Source organism: Nerophis lumbriciformis, linkage group LG25, assembly GCF_033978685.3.
Source record: "Nerophis lumbriciformis linkage group LG25, RoL_Nlum_v2.1, whole genome shotgun sequence".
Lineage (NCBI taxonomy): Eukaryota > Metazoa > Chordata > Actinopteri > Syngnathiformes > Syngnathidae > Nerophis > Nerophis lumbriciformis.
This window is the reverse complement of record NC_084572.2, coordinates 8,877,403-8,899,929: the sequence shown is the minus strand read 5'-3', so window position 1 is coordinate 8,899,929 and position 22,527 is coordinate 8,877,403. Positions and strand designations below refer to the sequence as shown.

The 22,527-nt window shown below is 39.8% G+C and overlaps 1 protein-coding gene across 1 annotated transcript in view; it reads left to right on the top strand.

The window, feature by feature from the left end:
- Positions 1-22,527, top strand: part of rassf3 (Ras association domain family member 3) — a 119,510-nt gene that overhangs the window by 85,138 nt on the left and 11,845 nt on the right. The window contains exon 3 of the mRNA XM_061983639.1: positions 18,553-18,660. Coding sequence (XP_061839623.1) covers positions 18,553-18,660 — 108 coding nt within the window. The remainder of the gene's footprint in view (positions 1-18,552; positions 18,661-22,527) is intronic.

The window sequence follows — 22,527 nt, the reverse complement described above, 5'->3', positions numbered from 1 at the left end:
AATCAACCCATATGATTTTTGCTGTAATATTTTTGTTTTGAAAAGTCACTGTGACTGATAGAAAAGTGATGGTTTTAGCAACATTTTAACCTGTCTGAATGCTAATAATCTTTTTGCGTCGGGGGGCGAAGCTGAACCCCCCACCAGGACTTTGTCCTGGACCTACCGGGGCCTGCGGCCCCTGGACCCTGGCTACTAGGTTTTTCTGATTTCAAAAGTTGGCAGGTATGCTATAGTGATGCATGCTTGGTTATGCTTTAAAGTCATATCCAACAATTACGACGACGACTTTTTACTGTCAACTGAGTTTCGTTTTTTAAAGATTTCTGCTGGTGGTGTGCCTCCGCATTTTTTAAAACGTGCCTTGGATCAAAAAAGGTTGAAAAACACTGCCATAATGTACCAATCAATTAATAAAGTAGCAGTTTTCTTCCATCAGGTATGATGGCATGCATGTATAAAAATATGTTTTTAGTTGCCGTCCCGTGAAATCATCCCTCTCACATTCTCCCTCTCTAGATTTCCTTCCTCCATCTGTCCATCCATTCTCACCACTCCAGCGCTCGCCTTCTCTATTGTATGTCACTTCCTGATGTAGCCATGGCCACGCTCTTACATAAAGTTTGTTTTTTACGAGGTTCTCCAAAGTAACTGTGCTGCGCTGATATGGCTGCAAATGCACAACATACGCATAGAAACAATACGCATGGCCGGTGTAGCAGAAGAAGATAAAAGGGCGCTTGCGTCATGGAGGATACGAGCTAATGTTTGCTGCAAAGTGCACAAGAGACGAGGAACAAAGCACGCTAGATTGGCCTTGCGATTAGAAGCAGGTAGAGTGGGTGTTTCTAGAATGTGGTGCTCCTTTTAGACATGCTCGAGTTGACTGTGTTTCCCACAGAACTGACACATATTTGTGGGGAGTGAGTATCGTTTAATTTGCATAATTTGCCGTGACGCATTAGAAATATATTTGGAAAAGACACTGTTGGAGAGAGGAATAACGTTAAGTGCGGTTCTGTATATTCTCCTAAAGCCGTGTCCTCTGCAGTGGACATTTTTGTGTGTTCTTGAAAAAAAACATCGAAACACAAACGTCCACTACAGATGACGCTGGTTCTCAGAAAGGTAAGCCGGGTTCTGTATTTCCTTTTAAGCCAGCGTCTTCTGCAGTGGACATTTATGTTCGATAACATTTAAAATTTTTTTGCAAAACACAAACGTTCACTACAGAGGACGCTGGTTCTCAGGAGGATATGATCGCTTCTGTATATCCTCCTAAAGCAGGCCTGGGTGATTATTTTGACTGGGGGGCCACATTTAGAGAAAAAATGTGTCTGGGGGCCGGTATATCTGATTTTTAGGAACACTAATACAAAACCTCACAATAATGTCTGAATGCTAAAAACGTTATGACAGACCACCTTAAAAAACGGAATGGAATTTTAAATTTTTTTACTGACTGAGACACCCAGAATGTACATGAAAATAAAGAATGTGGGATTTACAATATTAACTATGAAGGATAAAACACTGAATATTGACAACATATGAACGTCACACCCCCTCTCCGTCCACATATTTTACAGTCAAGCGAAACGCAACAAAAATGCAACAAACACAGCGAAATATGAACGTGAAGGGTAAAAGAAAAATCCCACCTACAATCTGATGCATCTGATATATCACTAAGCTTTAGAACTTTGTTGTAAAAATCTCCTTCCGCGTCTGTCTCTGACACCCACATTGCAACTAATTAGATGACCATAGTAACTAATTAGATGACCATAATAACATATTATATTACCATAGTAACTAGTATATCATGCAAAAGCGCAGATTCCAACCATTGAAATACTTTGAATAGTTCAAGGCTTACGGTCATTAGAAAACATCACTGCACATCATAATGGCAGCTACACTTTCCATCTTAAAGATCTAAAAAAAATGATTTGGGAATGTCTGGCGGGCCATATTGAAAAGCTTAATGGGCCGCATGTGGCCCCCGGGCCTTCATTTTCCCAGGTCTATCCTAAAGCCTGCGTCCTCTGCAGTGGACGTTTGTGTCTGACCTCATAAAGCAACACGTTTGTGTCTGACCTCATAAAGCAACACAAAAATGTCCACTGCAGAGGACGCTGGTTCTGTATATCCTCCTAAAGCTGATGTCCTCTGCAGTGGACGTTTGTGTTTGTTCTCTCAGTTATGCAAAGAACAAATGTCCACTGCAGTGGACGCTGGTTCTCAAGAGGTTATGGGAAAGACCAAAAATAAGTAGAAATATAAAAACTAAACAAATATGTTGTCATTTCTTTTTTAATTTGTTTTATTTCACAAGACGGTAGCCACCTGTGAGTGCTTTTAGAGATGATGTTAAGAGAGTAGAGCGCTAGAAGTGCCCAGAAAAAGTCTCTAGCTTTCTCGCTAGTCTAGGTTTGGATGGGTCTGAATTCGGCAGTCCGATAAATGCTTTAAAATGTGATATCGGAAATTATCGGTATCTGTTTCAAAAAGTAAAATGTATGACTTTTTAAAAGGTCGCTGTACGAAGTGGTACACGGATGTAGGGAGAAGTACAGAGCGCCAATAAACCTTAAAGGCACTGCCTTTTTGTGCCGGCACAATCACATAATATCTGCGGCTTTTCACACACATAAGTGAATGCAAATCATACTTGGTCAACAGCCATACAGGTCACACTGAGGGTGGCCGTATAAACAACTTTAACACTGTTACAAATATGCGCCACACTGTGAACCCACACCAAACAAGAATGACAAACACTTTTCGGGAGAACATACGCACCGTAACACAACATAAACACAACAGAACAAATACCCAGAACCCCTTGCAGCACTAACTCTTCCGGGACGCTACAATATGCACCCCCCCCCCCCCCCCCCAATGCGTTTACTAACTTTGCTGTGCTGTGATCATGCCTGTGAGCCCCAGCTCCTCGCAAATAGCCTTTTTTTTAATTCCATCCATCCATCCATTTTCTACCGCTTGTCCCTTTTGGGACGCGAGGGGTGCTGGAGCCTATCTCAGCTGCGTTCGGGTGGAAGGCAGTGTACACCCTGAACAAGTCGCCACCTCATCACAGGGCCAACACAGATAGACAGACAACATTCACACTCACATTCACACACTAGGGACCATTTAATTATTATTTTTATACTCCACAGCGATTAGTGCCGTTTTTCAAGGTTTTGGCACTCTTATTGAGTTGGTATAATGGACAAAACTTGTCAAAAGGTGAAAAAATTAAGAAAAGGGACACATGCCGGAGTGTTGAAAGGTGAATATTCCTGCTCAGCAAGTAAAGTGGATGACTCCGACTCAGCAACAATGTTTTGCCTTGCTGCCTTCTTGCCTGCAGGCGCCCAAATGAAGCGTTTGTCCACAGAGACATCATTCACACTCAGAGGCATATTTGCTACGATCTAAAGGTTTGTAAACCAAAAGGGTTCGTAAATCGTGGTTCCACTGTATACCAGTGCTGGACCGATAAAACAATATCATTATATATCATGATAGACACATAATCCATGTCAATATAAAATGCGTTTGATAAAATATTCGATATATATTTATATTTTTTTGTCGGAAGAAACCAGAAATAATGAAGAAAGATGCATTTAATGAAGTTACTCGCACTTTGGGAACCCAGGAAACAGGAAGTGTCACTGAGCAATGGGAGGGACATGCTAACAGCCAATAAGTTAACAGTATTCACCGGGCAATAGGAGGGACACGCTAACAGTCAATCACGTAACAGTATCAACTACCAAATTTGGTTGTGCCGTCTTTCTGTCTCTCTGTGGATTTTCTGCATGGGGTGAGAAGAGGAACTGTAATATCTTGAGAAACTTGTCTTTAGTTTTGTTGGTTTTAATGCAGACGGTGCGGCAACATCCTTACACTTCCAAAGTGTCTGTTTAATGAGTAGCTTCCCAAACTACTCTGTGTAGTGTCCAATAACTTATACACTACTGCCATCTAGTGTCTCAAATCTGCAACGAGCTTCAAATCTACTTTAATTATTTTATTACCTTAACCGCGCTCAACCTACCTGGCTACGACACCCTCTCCACTGACAAATAGCACCCTTGGTATGTTGGAAATTACTTTACTGTATTTATTGGCAGGCTTAAAAAAGTCATACAAAGTATCAATAATTATCGTTATCGATCACTATAAATAACGTATATCCTGATATAGTTTTCAGCCATATTGCCCAGCCCTACTGTACACCATCGAAATTAGAGATGTCCGACAATATCGGACTGCCGATATTATCGGCCGATAAATGCTTTAAAATGTAATGTCGGAAATTATCTGTATCAATTTCAAAAAGTAAAATTTACGACACTTTAAAACGCGGCTGTACGGAGTGGTACACGGACATAGGGAGAAGTACAGAGCAGTTGTGTCTCCCAGTCATACTTGCCAACCCTCCCGATTTTCCCGGGAGACTCCCGAATTTCAGTGCCCCTCCCGAAAATCTCCCGGGGCAACCATTTCCCCGAATTTCTCCCCATTTCCACCCAGACAACAATATTGGGGACGTGCCTTAAAGGCACTGCCTTTGCGCGCCGGCCCAATCACGTAATATCTACGGCTTTTCACACACACACAAGTGAATGCCATGCATACTTGGTCAACAGGGTAGCTGTATAAACAACTTTATAACTGTTCCAAATATCCGCTACACTGTGAACCCACACCAAACAAGAATGACAAACACATTTCGGGAGAACATCCGCACCGTAACACAACATAAACACAACAGAACAAATGCCCAGAACCCTTAGCAGCACCAACTCTTCCGGGACACTACAATATACACCCCCCGCTACCCGCCCCCCAACCCCGCCCACCTCAACCTCCTCATGCTCTCTCTGTTTTGAGGCATGTAAAAAAAAATAATGCACTTTGTGACTTCAATAATAAATATGGCAGTGCCATGTTGGCATTTTTTTCCATAACTTGAGTTGATTTATTTTGAAAAACCTTGTTACATTGTTTAATGCATCCAGCAGGGCATCACAACAAAATTAGGCATGATAATGTGTTAATTCCACGACTGTATATATCGGTATCGGTTGATATCGAAATCGGTAATTAAGAGTTGGACAATATCGGATATCGGCAAAAAAGCCATTATCGGACATCTCTAATCGAAATCCAATTGAATCCTATGTTGTGAGGGATTCACATCTCTACTAAATATAACAACACATTTGGTAAGTTGGCATCCCTCTTGCTACGTGTTCTTGTTCTCTGGCAGACATGTCGTAAGAAGTGTTTTTAAGAAGCAGAGTAACAATGCATACTACCACTAACAAACAGTCCCATTATTAAGCTTTAATTAATGAGAACAAACAATTAGCGCCAAATCTAATTGTGGTGACTACATAGACTTTGACAAAAAGTGTATTTTGAATCGAAGGGATTCCTCTTGCTTAGCGCAGCTTATTTTAGTGTAGCGATTCCAACGTACTAGCCTGGCTGCTTAACTACTATTATAAACGTTTAGTGTCCTCTCGTAACAACAAGATGTTTGCGTGCGGTGACAGCGTGTACTCAAAAGGTGCGTGACCAATTACCCATCATGCTGTGTGTCATCGGTTTTCTGACTGATAGCAGCATCAGGATCGTCAGTCAGTCTTGTGTTTTGGTTCGTGTGTGCTTTTACAGGGGTTTTCATCTGCAGTTGTGAGGAAAAGTACATGATCTCTGACTCGACAGCCTTCATTATAAACAATCACAGAGCAGCACGTTTTTTGACTCCACGCTAACACGTGTTTTTCTGTGTTTTTATAGAGGGCAGCGTTGGATTTGGAACATTAAGCACAAAAAACGAAACACGACAAATGAAGTGCAATCTGGTACAATGTAGTCTAACTAGATGATGACTTTCGAGATGATTGTGTAACAAAACGTAGGAGTTGCCTAAGTTTACACATCATAATGTTATTTGGAAATGACGGATGGTTCTTGCTTCACACTGACTCACGAGTGTGTCTTCACTTTGTCGGATACATCATAGCTTCATAGTGGTCCAACACACCTCATGTTTGTTTTCATGCACAGTCTTGTTTTGGTAGTGGTCACCATCAGCACTCCAAATCCAGTTTATTTAGACAAGGAACAATGTCTTCAATTCCATTACAGAAAGTTCTGGATCGTTTTGTACTTTCGTCCTAAATGATTAACAACTAACTTGCACACAACACAAGTTAGCATGCCTAAAAGTGATAAAACCATATTTGAAATATGTGCCATTGTAATTAGGGATGAATTTTGTAGGGATGTTCTGCTCAGGAATTCATGCTGCAGATTCCGATACCGGCTGATGCCAATACCGATCAGGTGTTAACTCAAATTTTCAATGTATTCACAAATAGTGCTAGTCTGACAGTTTAAGAATATCAGCACAATATTTAAACTAGTTCCTTATTCACTTTTATTACTACATACAATTGTTTGAGCAGAACAAAGTCTATAGTACACAATAACTAACGAAAATCATGAACTATTATTACACATTAGGCCTTTTTCCTTGGTTCCTGGAACCTATAGTTCCTAGAAATATATACTCCTGTCGAAGTGTGTGGTTTGTGTTTCCACCGCATTTCGCAGTTCAGCATACTTGCCAACCTTGAGACCTCCGATTTCGGGAGGTGGGGGGGCGTGGTTGGGGGGGGCGTGGTTAATAGGGGAGGAGTATATTTACAGCTAGAATTCACCAAGTCAAGTATTTCATATATATATATATATATATATATATATATATATATATACTGTATATAAATAAGAGACATACTTGACTTTCAGTGAATTCTAGCTAAATATATATATTTATTTTATATGTATATATATATATATATATATATATATATATATATATATATATATATATATATATATATATATATATATATAAATAAGAGACATACTTGAATTTCAGTGTTCATTTATTTACACATATACACACACATAACACTCATCTACTCATTGTTGAGTTAAGGGTTGAATTGTCCATCCTTGTTCTATTCTCTGTCACTATTTCTCTAACCATGCTGAACACCCTCTCTGATGATGCATTCTGCTTCGTCTCCTTGTTGTGTGCGCAGTTGTGCACTGCACTCTCTAAAAGCCCTAGATGTTAATGTCACATATGCATGTACAGTAGATGGCAGTATTGTCCTGTTTAAGAGTGTCACAACATTGCTGTATACGACAGACAAACTGCTTTACGGTAGACGAAAACGCGACTGCTGTTGTTGTGTGTTGTTACCGCGCTGGGAGGACGTTAATGAAACTGCCTAACAATAAACTCACATAAGAAACTAAGAACTCGCCCTCCATCATTCTACAGTTATAACGTGATTGGGAAGGCACGCTGTTTATATTGTGGGAAAGCGGACGTGAAAACAGGCTGTCGACACGTCACTCAGGTCCGCCTGAATTTCGGGAGATTTTCGGGAGAAAATTTGTCCCGGGAGAATTTCGGGAGTCTCCCAGAAAATCCGGGAGGGTTGGCAAGTATGCAGTTCAGGTAGTTTATACAAATCAGGCTAATGACGTATGGAGAAGTGTTTAGTATATTTCTACACTGATACTATGTAAATAAACAGACAATATTAGGTCAGTTATTTTACTAAAAAGTAAGTACATGAAATACAAAGCAACAATATACAAATCAATGTGATTTAAAAAATAAAATAAAAGTGTACCACATTGTTCATGAAAAGTCAGACGATTACTTGTGGTCCATTTCAGCTGTAAATAACTATATAAAAAAATAAATGTTAGTATTTATCTTACGCTGACCACATAAACACATTTGCGATGGTGTTGGCTTATTAGCATTAGCATTCTGTTTACTCAGCTTGAGGCTAATAACCACACACATGGAGTGTCACTCACTACTTTTACAACATGTAACAAAGTAAATAGTTAATATTTGATGTCATTGAAACCCTTTATGCTCTCAAAGTCTTCCTGTATCTAATGAATTATTTTTATTTATTTTTTATTTTAGGAAATGACAGATAAAAGTACAAGTTATTCCCTGAATTTTAAAAGTGAACAAAAAACTTCTTTTTTTTTAAAGACAATAAAAATATTGACCTAATCACTCTTGTATCAATCATAGACTGATATTACACTTGGTGTCGACACCACCAATTTCTGGATCCATCTGCCCTCCTTACTTACATGTTGTATACTTCTGGTTGCGGAAATGCTGACACATCAGTAGTTAACAGCTGTTAGATTATTATCTCTCTCTTATTATTCTACTTGCTAATTTCCTGTTAATAACTCCTTACTTTCTTTAGCCCCTAACCCCCCTAGTACTTAATATTAATACTTGATAATGTTGCTTAAGATATTAGGACATTATGTTTTTTGTAATGGAGGTTATTATTAACTATTTTATCTTTTAGCTCTTTTATCCTGCACTACCATGAGCTAATGAAACAACATTTTGTTCTTATCTGTACTGTAAAGTTCAAATTTGAATGACAATAAAGGAAGTCTAAGTCTCAGTCTATTAACAACTTACAGGAGTAGCTCTCGTCTACACTGTGTATGGAGATGCACAATTAGCCGCCAACTAGTCAACCGCGGGACTCAAAATAAAAACAATATTAGCCAGAGAGAAATTGGCCGATTGTCATGAAAAAGTACTTGATTGCCATTGCCGATTAATGCCTTTTAATGGTGATCATTTGCTTTTTCATGAAAATGTAGGACCTCACCTGGGCTTCCTCAGTCTCTCCACTGTTCGTTGCTTCAACTGCCTCACTACTCTGCGTACTATCATCTTTCTGTCCTGAAAAGACATAAAGTCATTCATGTTGACAAATAGTAGAGTGTGATTAGGTGTTATCTTAGTGTTGTGTAACCATTACTCACAACACTGACTCTTTAAAACAGTTTCAATCTTTTGTTGGTGTTGGTACTGTGCTGTGGTGAGATGACCAAATATTTTAGCTTGTTCACGTTACTCGGTGACCATCCCAGGATTAGGATGACTTCTTTCAAAATACATGCTTTTTAAGTATGAATACAAACTAACCGCAAGATATTGTAAACAAGCTATATTTATGGCAACGTTCCCCACACATCATTTTAAAGATCACCTGCTAACACTCTAGTCAAATTTCAAAATAAATTATGTTCCTCATCTGCATTAGTATTTTTAGTTGGGACCGGTCTCTAAATTTTAGGGGGGACACTCCCCGTCTTTCCTATGTATGTATTTTTGTTATGTTTCTATTTGATAGATCTACTTGAGATGTGGTGTTTTATTTAGTTTACAGTTATCTTGCATTAAAATACTCTCGTTGTTTGTACACCGTTGCTGTTTGTACTTAAATTACCCTGCAAAATATCAACTACGACATTTATTACCTCCTCCAAGAGTTTATGTATTGGCCAGCATCTGATTGCCTGTTAGCTAGTTAGTCACCGGTGGTTTTTAGGGATGTGATTCTCACGATTCGATTCCGATTCTTGATTCAAGAACACGATTGTCAATTCGAACCAATTCCAGCAATACATTTGGTATGGAGATTATATTAAAACCTTTTAAACACAGGTTATAGGTCGCAAACACTCTCAGTTGGCCTAAAAAAAGTATTTTTTAAATAATCTCAAATTATTAATCGATTTAAAATTGGAATACATAAGAATTGTTTATTTCAGCCCCCCTCCTAGTTTTACTTAGTTATTTTGCTAACAGTATCATAACTAAAGTTATGGGCGGACTTTGATGAAACGTTCAGAATGTCTGGATTTTGCTGTTTGCTGCTGGTTGGAGGTCTGCCCTCTCTGACTGCTATTCTAATTATTGTTTGTTTTTGTTCCACCTCCATAAACATACGTATATAAGATTTAGAATCAGCTTTATTGGCCAAGTATGTTTAACACACAAGGAATCTGACTTGGTAGACAGTGCTCTATTTGTTCAATGTAAACAATATTAGCAAGTAACTGAAAATATAAAACAAATACTTAAATAACTAATATATGTAAGGCTAATAAGTGATAGTGCAGTGGTGAATAGGGCAAAAGCAAAAAGATGATGAAGTGAACATCAGTTAGTACAGGCCTGGGCAATTATTTTAAATCGGGGGGGCCAAATATAGAGAGAAAAATGCGCCTGGGGGCCGGAATATCTGATTTTTAGGAACACTAATACAAAACCTCACAATAATGTCTGAATGCTAAAAACGTTATGACAGACCGCCTTAAAAACGGTATGGAATTCTAAATTTTTTTATTGAATGAGACACCCAGAATGTACATGAAAATGAATAATGTGGGATTTACAATATTAACTATGAACGATAAATCACTGAATATTGACAACATATGAACTTCACACAGTCTCTCGATGGACATATTTTACAATCAAGCGAAACGCGACAAAAATGCAAAAAAACACAGCGAAATATGAACGTGAAGGGTAAAAAACCCCCACCTACATACAATCTGATATACATCACTAAGCTTTAGAACTTTGTTGTAAAAATCTCCTTCCACGTCTGAGCTGCTGTGACGTAGATTCCCATAGTAACTAATTATATTACCATAGTAACTAGTATATCATGCAAAAGCGCAGATTCCAACCATTGAAATACTTTGTATGAGAAATGTCCGATAATTGTTTTTTTGCCGATATTCCGATATTGTCCAACTCTTAAATACCGATTCCGACGATATCAACCGATACCGATATATACGGTCGTGGAATGAACACATTATTATGCCTAATTTTGTTGTGATGCCCCGCTGGATGCATTAAACAATGTAACAAGGTTTTCCAACATAAATGAACTCAAGTTATGGAAAAAAATGCCAACATTTATTATTGAAGTCACAAAGTGCATTATTTTTTTTAACATGCCTCAAATCAGCAGCTTGGAATTTGGGACATGCTTTCCCTGAGGAGGTTGAGGTGGGCGGGTTTTGGGGGGGCGGGTTGAGGTGTGTCGGGGGGAGGCATAGGGGGTAACGGGTGGTGTATATTGTAGCGTCCCGGAAGAGTTAGTGCTGCAAGGGGTTCTGGGTATATGTTCTGTTGTTTATGTTATGTTACGGTGCGGATGTTCTCCCGAAATGTGTTTGTCATTCTTGTTTGGTGTGGGTTCACAGTGTGGCGCATATTTGTAACAGTGTTAAAGTTGTTTATACGGCCACCCTCAGTGTGACCTGTATGGCTGTTGACCAAGTATGCCTTGAATTCACGTATGTGTGTGAAAAGCCGTAGATATTATGTGATTAGGCCGGCACGCAAAGGCAGTGCCTTTAAGGTTTATTGGCGCTCTGTACTTCTCCCTACGTCCGTGTACACAGCGGCGTTTTAAAAAGTCATACATTTTACTTTTTGAAACCGATACCGATAATTTTGAAACCGATACCGATAATTTCCGATATTACATTTTAAAGCATTTTTCCGCCGATAATTTCAGCAGTCTGATATTATCGGACATCTCTACTTTGTATAGTTCAAGACTTACGGTAATTTGAAAACATCGCTTGTCATCATAATGGCAGCTACAGTTTCTATCTTAAAGATCTACAAACATTTTTGAGGAATATCCGGCAGGCCAGATTGAAAAGCTTAACGGTCCGCATGTGGCCCCCGGGCCTGACTATGCCCAGGTCGGAGTTAGTACATTCACAGTGACAAATTAGTTTCAGAGTTATTTCACAGCGTTCATCGGATTGATACCCTGGGGGAAGAAACTGTTCTTATGACGGCTTGTTTTGGCGTACGGTGATTTGTAACGTCTGCCTAAGAGGGGAGTTTGAACTGTTTGTGACCAGGGTGTGAGAGGTCTACAGTGATGCTACCTGCCTGTGTCCCAACCCCGGACCGGTATAAGGTCGACACCAATGGTCTTTTCTGCAGTTCTAACTGTCAGTTGCAGTCTGTGTCTGTCCAGCTTGGTTGCAGATCCAAACCAGACAGGACAGACTGAATGATGGAGGTGGAGAACATGATCAGCAACTCCTGAGACAGGTTGAATTTTTTAAGTTGGTGCAGGAAGGGCATCCTTTGCTGTGTCTTTTTTCTGATTGTGTCTATGTGTCTGCAACATCGCGTGGACATCGGGGGCGGTACCTCTGGATTGGCAGACCGGGGTGGTGGTTCCTCTCTTTAAGAAGGGGAACTGGAGGGTGTGTTCCAACTATCGTGGGATCACACTCCTCAGCCTTCCCGGTAAGGTCTATTCAGGTGTACTGGAGAGGAGGCTACGCCGGATAGTCGAACCTCGGATTCAGGAGGAACAGTGTGGTTTTCGTCCTGGTCGTGGAACTGTGGACCAGCTCTATACTCTCGGCAGGGTCCTTGATGGTGCATGGGAGTTTGCTCAACCAGTCTACATGTGCTTTGTGGACTTGGAGAAGGCATTCGACCGTGTACCCCGGGAAGTCCTGTGGGGAGTGCTCAGAGAGTATGGGGTAACGGACTGTCTTATTGTGGCGGTTCGCTCCCTGTGTAATCAGTGTCAGAGCTTGGTCCGCATTGCCGGCAGTAAGTCGGACCCGTTTCCAGTGAGGGTTGGTCTCCGCCAGGGCTGCCCTTTGTCACCGATTCTGTTCATAACCTTTATGGACAGAATTTCTAGGCGCAGTCAAGGCGTTGAGGGGATCTGGTTTGGTGGCTGCAGGATTAGGTCTCTGCTTTTTGTAGATGATGTGGTCCTGATGGTTTCATCTGGCCAAGATCTTCAGCTCTCACTGGATCGGTTCGCAGCCGAGTGTGAAGCGACTGGGATGGGAATCAGCACCTCCAAATCCGAGTCCATGGTTCTCGCCCGGAAAAGGGTGGAGTGCCATCTCCGGGTTGGGGAGGAGATCTTGCCCCAAGTGGAGGAGTTCAAGTACCTCGGAGTCTTGTTCACGAGTGAGGGAAGAGTGGATCGTGAGATCGACAGGCGGATCGGTGCGGCGTCTTCAGTAATGCGGACGCTGTATCGATCCGTTGTGGTGAAGAAGGAGCTGAGCCGGAAGGCAAAGCTCTCGATTTACTGGTCGATCTACGTTCCCATCCTCACCTATGGTCATGAGCTTTGGGTCATGACCGAAAGGACAAGATCACGGGTACAAGCGGCCGAAATGAGTTTCCTCCGCCGGGTGGCGGGGCTCTCCCTTAGAGATAGGGTGAGAAGCTCTGTCATCCGGGGGGAGCTCAAAGTAAAGCCGCTGCTCCTCCACATCGAGAGGAGCCAGATGAGGTGGTTCGGACATCTGGTCAGGATGCCACCCGAACGCCTCCCTCGGGAGGTGTTTCGGGCACGTCCGACCGGTAGGAGGCCACGGGGAAGACCCAGGACACGTTGGGAAGACTATGTCTCCCGGCTGGCCTGGGAACGCCTCGGGATCCCCCGGGAGGAGCTGGACGAAGTGGCTGGGGAGAGGGAAGTCTGGGCTTCCCTGCTTAAGCTGCTTCCCCCGCGACCCGACCTCGGATAAGCGGAAGAAGATGGATGGATGGATGGATGGATGGTGTCTATGTGGGAGGTCCACTTCAGGTCGCGTAATATTGTGGATTCCAGGAACCTGAAAGAGTCCACAGTAGACACTGTGCTGTTTCAAATATATTGTAGGTTATTGAACGCGGTTTATCGATAATCACAGTGCGTTCTCGTTATTGTGAGCCATTAGTTTGGGCGTTCTTTGTTTGTATTTTTTGTCTCTTTCTTTGTGCTGCTGGGTGGTCTGCCCTCCAGGAGACTGGTGGTTTGAAGGCTGACAGTCTGAAAAGTCAACCTCACTGACTGTTTGTGTTTTGTGGTTCACGCTTGAGTCGTCATGCTTGCCCATTAAAACACACCTCCCACTTTCTTTCTCCTTTCCTCCTCAACGTGTCTTCCTTCCTTTCATACATTTCAGTGAGTGTGTTTGTTGGCTGGTTAAACTAAAAAAAAAAGTGTGTTTTCGAAGGTTTGCAGCAGTTGCTGAGATCAGCGACAGGTGTCCCCTCGTGCCCCAGTTAGGACTAGAGAGGAACTGGTTCACCTATTAGTGCATGCAGGAATGCTGTGTGGGAAAGGTGTGGTCCATCTTAACTTCCCCCCTGTGGACGCAACAGGAAGTAACATGGGCGAGAAGGAGGGGGTCGGGGAAGAACAGACACATTGAGACAAAATAATAACTTGAAAGCTGAACTTGGTCGTGGTTTTTCTATTTTTTTATGCATTGGGTTTATTTCTTCAAAGTGTCCCGGGTGTCATGTTGAGTCTGGCGCAGTCTAGTTTAGCATGTTTTGTCACATGCGGTGACATCTTCTGTTTACACGCAGATAAAGGCAGGAATGCTGCAGGTGTGCATGGCGGAGATAAGAGGGCATTCAACGTTGAAAAGGAACATCAAGATTTAAACCCACATGAGAGAACCTGCTGCTCTCCATCAGGCTCATGACCTCATTGTGTTGCTACGCCGCTTTTGTTTGGGTCTTCTCACTTCCTTTTAACCCTCTTTGTGCCGCCCTACCGCCACCTCGTGATCCTGTCCAGCAGGAACGTTTAGACTAGACACAAGTTTGATGGTTGCCATGGTGACAAACAGTATTATTGTCATTATTTGCCTTTTTTTTTCACTTCTTTCTCAATCCCTTCTTGGTAAGGACTCAGACGGTGTTAATCTTCTTACCCGTCATAAGCCAACCTGGCGCGCGCTTAGCGTGGAAAGTCACGTCAGGGTTTGAAAGGCGAATTTATTTGCGACCACACGGACAAATGAAGCAAATATTAAACGTGAGGCGAGCTTGAATTTATGCTCTCTTGAGACTATTTGTCAGTGTCTCCGGCAGAATTGCGATGTAAACAAAAAGTGAGTTAAAGACATGAAAAGCATGAGTACGTTTTTTTAATGTCACAAACAAGATGGCTTTTACTGTATTTTTCGGACTATACGTCGCAGTTTTTTTCATAGTTTGGCCGGGGGTGCGACTTATACTCAGGAGCGACTTATGTGTGAAATGATTAACACATTAGCGTAAAATATCAAATAATATTATTTATCTCATTCACGTAAGAGACTAGACCAGGGGCCGGCAACCCGCGGCTCTAGAGCCGCATGCGGCTCTTTAGCGCCGCCCTAGTGGCTCTCTGGAGCTTTTTCAAAAATGTATGAAAAATGGAAAAAGTTGAGGGGAAAAAAATATATTTTTTGTTTTAATATGGTTTCTGTAGGAGGACAAACATGACACAAACCTCCCTAATTGTTATAAAGCATACTGTTTATATTAAACATGCTTCACTGATTCGAGTATTTGGCGAGCGCCGTTTTGTCCTACTAATTTTGGCAGTCCTTGAACTCACCTTAGTTTGTTTACATGTACATCTTTCTGCGACTTTCTAGGACGTGTTTTATGCCACCTTATTTTTCTGTTTCATTTTGTCCACCAAACTTTTAACGTTGTGCATGAATCCACAAAGGTGAGTTTTGTTGATGTTATTGACTTGTGTGGAGTGCTAATCAGACATATTTGGTCACTGCATGACTGCGAGCTAATCGATGCTAACATGCTATTTAGGCTAGCTATATGTACATATTGCATAATTATGCCTCATTTGTAGCTATATTTGAGGTCATTTAGTTTCCTTTAAGTCATATTAATTCAATTTATATCGCATGACACACTATCTGTATGTAATATGGCTTTTAATTTTTTGCGGCTCCAGACAGATTTGTTTTTGTATTTTTGGTCCAATAAGGCTCTTTCAACATTTTGGGTTGCCGACCCCTGGACTAGACGTATAAGATTTCATGGGATTTAGCGATTAGGAGTGACAGATTGTTTGGTAAACGTATAGCATGTTCTATATGTTAGTTATTTGAATGACTCTTACCATAATATGTTACGTTAACATACCAGTTGGTTATTTATGCCTCATATAACGTACACTTATTCAGCCTGTTGTTTACTATTCTTTATTTATTTTTCAAATTGCCTTTCAAATGTCTATTCTTGGTGTTGGGTTTTATCAAATAAATTTCCCCCAAAAATGCGACTTATACTCCAGTGCGACTTATATATGTTTTTTTCCCTTCTTTATTATGCATTTTCGGCCGGTGCGATTTATACTCCGGAGCGACTTATAGTCCGAAAAATACGGTAGTTGGGGGATGGTCCCATGGCAGCACTTGTTGCCCATTGAAAACATAAGTACCGTATTTTCTGGACCATAGGGCACACCGGATTATAAGGCGCATTGCCGATGAGCGGGTCTATTCAGGTCTTTTTTTTTTATACAAAAGGCGCACCAGACTATAAGGCGCAATAAAGGGGTCATGTTATGATTTTTTTGTAAATTTAAAACATTTTCTTGTGGTCTACATCAGTGGTCCCCAACCTTTTTGTTACTGCGGACCGGTCAGCGCTTGAAAATTTGTCCCACAGACCGGGGGGGTGATATGGTATGGTATTTTTATTTATTTTTTTGTTATAAAAAAATACAATCATGTGTGCTTACGGACTGTATCCCTGCAGACTGTATTGATATATATTGATGTATAATGTAGGAACCAGAATATTAATAACAGAAAGAAACAACCCTTGTGTGTGAATGAGTATAAATGGGGGAGGGAGGTTTTTTGGGTTGGTGCACTAATTGTAAGTGTATCTTGTGTTTTTTATGTTGATTTAATAAAAAAACATTTTTATTTTATTTTTATTTTTATTTTTTTACTTTCTTGTGCGGCCCGGTACTTTAATTTAGTGTTTTGATATGTCACATTAGTGACATCATGCACAAAAGTTCACTTTATAGCTTGTTTTAAAATGTCTCTGACAATCATGCCCTTTCTGTTTTGAAATGACATGAATGTTTGTGCCACTGCTTAATAACTGTTTCATAAATACACTTTTACTTGTGATTTCCCTCTCTGCATGAAAGTTTAAAAGTAGCATATATTAATGCAGTATGAAGAAGAATGTTTTAATGTAGACACATAGAATCATCATACTGCTGTGATTATATGCATCAAGTGTTCATTCAAGGCTAAGGCAAATTATCCAGATATATATGGTGTATCGTGACATGGCCTAAAATATCGAGATATTAATAAAAGGCCATATCGCCCAGCCCTACCACCATCTATCGTACTGAATTGTAACAACCAGCTATGTTCACCGACAGTCCCGTTATGTGCTTATGAACCAGGGCAAAAAGGGTGTGACAAATGTGTTTGTTGTCATGCATTCATTTATCTGTGGCGGGCCGCTTTAAAAGTAATCAAAAACACTGAATGTATCAATAATGAGTGTTTATACCAGGCCTGGGCAATTATTTTGACTCGGGGGCCAAATTTAGAGAAACAAATGTGTCTGGGGGCCGGTATATCTGATTTTTAGGAACACTAATACAAAACCTCACAATAATGTCTGAATGCTAAAAAAGTTATGACAGACCGCCTTAAAAAACGGAATGGAATTTTAAAAATTTTTTACTGAATGAGACACCCAGAATGTACATGAAAATAAAGAATATGGGATTTACAATATTAACTATGAAGGATAAAACACTGAATATTGACCACATATGAACGTCACACCCCCTCTCCATCCACATATTTTACAATCAAGCGAAACACAAAAGAATGCAACAAATACAGTGAAATATGAACGCGAAGGGTAAAAAAAACACCTACAATCTGATACATCTGATATATCACTAAGCTTTAGAACTTTGTTGTAAAAATCTCCTTCCGCGTCTGTCCCTGACACCCACTTTTCAGGCTGGCCGCTCTGGAAACACTCTGTGGAAATGCTCCCCACCCACACTGCTTGGTGCCTCGTCTGAGCTGCTGTGACTTAGATTATTACCCTAGTAACTAATTAGATTACCATAGTAACTAATTAGATTACCATAGTAACTAGTATATCATGCAAAAGTGCAGATTTCAACCATTGAAATACTTAGTATAGTTCAAGACTTACGGTCATTAGAAAACATCACTGCACATCATAATGGCAGCTACACTTTCCATCTTGAAGATCTAAATAAATTATTTGGGAATGTCCGGCGGGCCAGATTGAAAAGCTGGCCCCCGGGCCTTAATTTGCCCAGGTCTGCTTTAAACACTACTGACTAAAAGCACCTCCATGTCTCCTCCAGCTGCGTTTTCTCCATATAAGGATCCCATTCCCGTGTGTGTGTGTGTGTGTGTGTGTGTGTGTGTGTGTGTGTGTGTGTGTGTGTGTGTGTGTGTGTGTGTGTGTGTGTGTGTGTGTGTGTGTGTGTGTGTGTGTGTGTGTGTGTGTGTGTGTGTGTGTGTGTGTGTGTGTGTGTGTGTTTTAATAGAGTAGAGCAGTATGATGCACTATAAAGACCACACGTACTGTACATTAAAGTACAGAATACACAAATAAGAATGAACTACTTGAATATTACATGTGGTTCTGGACTATTGTGGTCAAGTGGCAGGTGATGTCCGTGTTGCTATGCCGTCAGTGTTTGTGTAGCGGGGCCTCCCTGCACGTGTTTGTGCCGACTCATCATGTGGTTGTGTTTCTGTCAGGATGTGGAGAAGGACAGGAAGCTGCGCACCGAGTTCAGCCGGGAGGAAATCAAGCAGAAGATTGAGCGGTACAACTCCACGACCAGAGACCACCTGAAAATGACCTTGGTGAGTAGCTGATACCCACCGGAATTTTCCATTAGGTCATGAAAGAACACATAAACAGTACTTTTCTTTTTGTATTTTGCATCGTTTGTTGTCAAATCAACGTGCTGGCATCTTCATCTTCAAGCCTCTGCTCCGCACTCATTTTCCATCTTGATGTTTGCTCCACATTCCAGACGTCTAATCGCTTGTGCTATTGTTCTGCTGTGCGGGGAGGAAGGTGTCTCAAGTTGTGCTGGCTCCAAAATCCCATTCTTAAAGGAGTACACACATGTTTTCACTTTACACGCACAGTCAAACTTGACTCCGTGCCCTACTGCAAACGTACTCCACCAAGGTGTGAAGAGGGGTCAGAATACTATTTAAATACAGCAACTGTTGCACTAAAGCAGGGGTGCTCATTACGTCGATCCCGAGCTACCGGTCGATCTCGGAGGGTGTGTCAGTCGATCACCAGCCAGCCATTAAAAAAATAGTCCTAAAAATGAGCGATCATAAATCTTCACTATGACGTCACTTTTGTCACTTGATTGACATTCACGGCACCCGAGGGTCTTCTGAGATGACGCTGGCTGCTGCCAGCTCATTAAAATTACTGACTGGAAGGCGAGAAACACTTTATTTCAACAGACTCTGGCGCCGTACCTGTCGTCAAAACTCCAAAGACCGACTGCACAGTTGCACAATAAAAGCGCTACTTCATCCTGCCTGCGCTACCAAAATAAGAGTCTCAGAAAGCTCGCGTGCACAAGCTAGCAAGCTACGGAGTTTGCCGACAATGTATTTCTTGTAAAGTGTATACAAAGGAGTACGGAAGCTGGACAAATAAGATGCCAAAAACCAACCACTTTCATGTGGTATTGGACAGAAAGGAAGACTTTTTTTCTCCTCCATTCGAAAATGCGGACCTTATCAGTACTACTGTCTGATTCCAATCAATGCAAGTCATCACAATCAGGTAATACAACTTATATTCTTGTCTTCATGAAAGAAAGGAATCTATATGTGTTAAACATGCTTGTATTATCTCTAAACACTTTTAACTTATTAACTATATGTGTTAAACATGCTTGTATTATCTTTAAACACCTTAAACTTATTAACAATATTAACTATATGTGTTAAACATGCTTGTATTATCTTTAAACACCTTTAACTTATTACCAATATTAACTATAAGTGTTAAACATGCTTGTATTATCTTTAAACACCTTTAACTTGTTAACAATATTAACTGTGTTAAACATTCTTGTATTATCATTAAACACCTTTAATTTATTAACAATATTAACTATGTGTTAAACATGCTTGCATTATCACTAAACCTCTTTAACTTGTTAACAATATTAACTATATGTGTTAAACATGTTTGCATTATCTTTAAACACCTTTAACTTAACAATATTAACTATATGTGTTAAACATGCTTGTATTATCATTAATCACCTTTAACTTGTTAACAATATTAACTATATGTATTAAACAAACTTGTATTTTCATTAAACACCTTTAATTTATTAACAATATTAACTATATGTGTTAAACATGCTTGTATTATCATTAAACACCTTTTACTTGTTAACAAAAACATGTTTCATATATAAGTAAATATAAATTATATATATGAATGAGGTAGAGCCCCACGACTTGATCAATTGAAAAGTAGCTCGCCTGCAGAAAAAGTGTGAGCACCCCTGCACTAAAGGGTTGCATGTCTTAAAACACGTGCAAACTTAAAAGCACACAGCTGATCTACTAAGCTTGTGTGCAGAAGATTGTGTCTCTTAAATGAGCAAAATGAATGTGCAGAATATACAGTGAGTATTCAAATTAATTGAAATACATTTTATTGGTGTTTGGCCCCCCAAAACACGGCAATTTGACATGTAACATGACTTTAAAAAAGTAAAGCAAATTTTTGTTGATTTTATACATATTCTATGAAAACAATAGAATGTAGTACTAACAACTACAATAGTTGTATGAATTAATGCAATAATAATGTACATCATTTGCCCTGGAGAGTGACCTTCTACGGTTTCTCCTTCCAGCTGCTTCTCCATATTTTCATAGATAAATGTCCAATGTTTAGATATTATTTTCACATCCTCAGCTGGCGTTAAAACCTCCTTCAGTACGGTGCAGACTAGCAGTGATATGCTAGAATTGCTTCGCCAAGTTGGCTTTTTATTTGGCCCTCGAAAGCCTGGAAATAATATGTAATGAAGTTCTGTAACTTTTCTTACTAAATGTATTCTTTCTTTCTATTTTGGCAGAAAAAAAATACATGTACTCCATGTAATCGCAAATTATGTTAACTTAAATATTGTGTAATAATGCAAAAATACATTATCAAACATTCAAACCATTTTATAAATAGAAATAAATACTAGTTATAATGATTTCAAAGCAAGTTATCCATCAAATTATGCAATGTAAAAGTAGCAATAGATTTAATGGTAACATTTGGAAATTAACTGTGGTTTTTACAGCATTTTTCTCTAAATGAAAAAAAGCTGTACTTTACTGCAATAAACTGTGGTGCCGTTTTGGTATTTACAGTAATACACCGAAAAAACTACAGTTGTTGATTTGCGGTTAAAATAAAGAAACAAACTGGAAGCTCAGGTGCCAAACTTTTACTGTAAAATTGCATTTTTTTTTATTTACAGAAAAAAAAGCCTAATGTAAATTTTACAGTAAAATTCTGACAACTGAGATGCTTTTTTTTTTTACCATAAAAACAGCAGTTCTGTTTTTCCATTTACAGTAATAAACACTTAATTTTGAGGTTACAATTATTGTAACTTACCATATTTTTTTTACATTTGAGTTTAAAAAAAATCTACAAATAAAATGCATTAAAAAATGGTGTAATAATAGTATTCACTGCTAGAAGTGGCCAAACATAACTGCGATGTGGCCTTCAGTAAAAACGACTTTTGACACCTCTGTCTTACGCCAACTAATAATGGGGACGCTTGTAACTTAAAGCATAACAACTAGCCAGCTTTTACCTCAAAACGCTCTTAAGTTGAGATACCATTGTATGCTGATCATCAGATCGGCCACTAGGCCTGGGCCGATATTCAAGAAATGCTAGGTGAAAATTTAGTCGGTACCTCTTCAGGCGTCGACAATCGCTGTATGCACGCGTTGTTACGACTGAAAATGGGAGAGCGTTCACTCTTAGCACAACTTGCTGGGCGTTTGTACTACATGCACATAAACAGTAATATCTGCTGTAAAACTCTCGTCGGCTAGTATTTCATTGAATTGATTTATTTTGGTGTCTGCTTGTGTTTTTACTAAGGGTGTAACGGTACACAAAAATTTTGGTTTGGTACGTACCTCGGTTTAGAGGTCATGGTTCGGTTCATTTTCGGTACAGTAAGAAAACAACAAAATATACATTTTTGGGTTATTTATTTACCAAATTTGCAAAATCTTCCACCAAAAATATTTTTCTTAGTGGAATATTTGATGTGAAGTAATGGGAACCTTGGATAGGTCAATAATTCATAATAACATTGATTTTGATTCAATATTATGTTTTGAGCAATGACAGTTTGAAAAAAAAACAAAAAACAGCTTTGTTTTATTAGCCAACATTGCAACTTTTTCTAAATTACATTTAACATTTAAGCTTTTTTATTTCACTTTTGTTATGTTTTTGTTTATTTTAATAGTATTTTTAGAACGTGCCGTGGGCCTTTAAAACATTAGCTGTGGGCCGCAAATGGCCTCCGGGGCACACTTTTGACACCCTTGCTATAGATAATAAAAAATTAAATGTGATAAATTTATGGATAAAAAGCAGAGCCTGGCGACGCATGCGCGTTTATCATAACTCTCTCTCTCTCTCTCTCT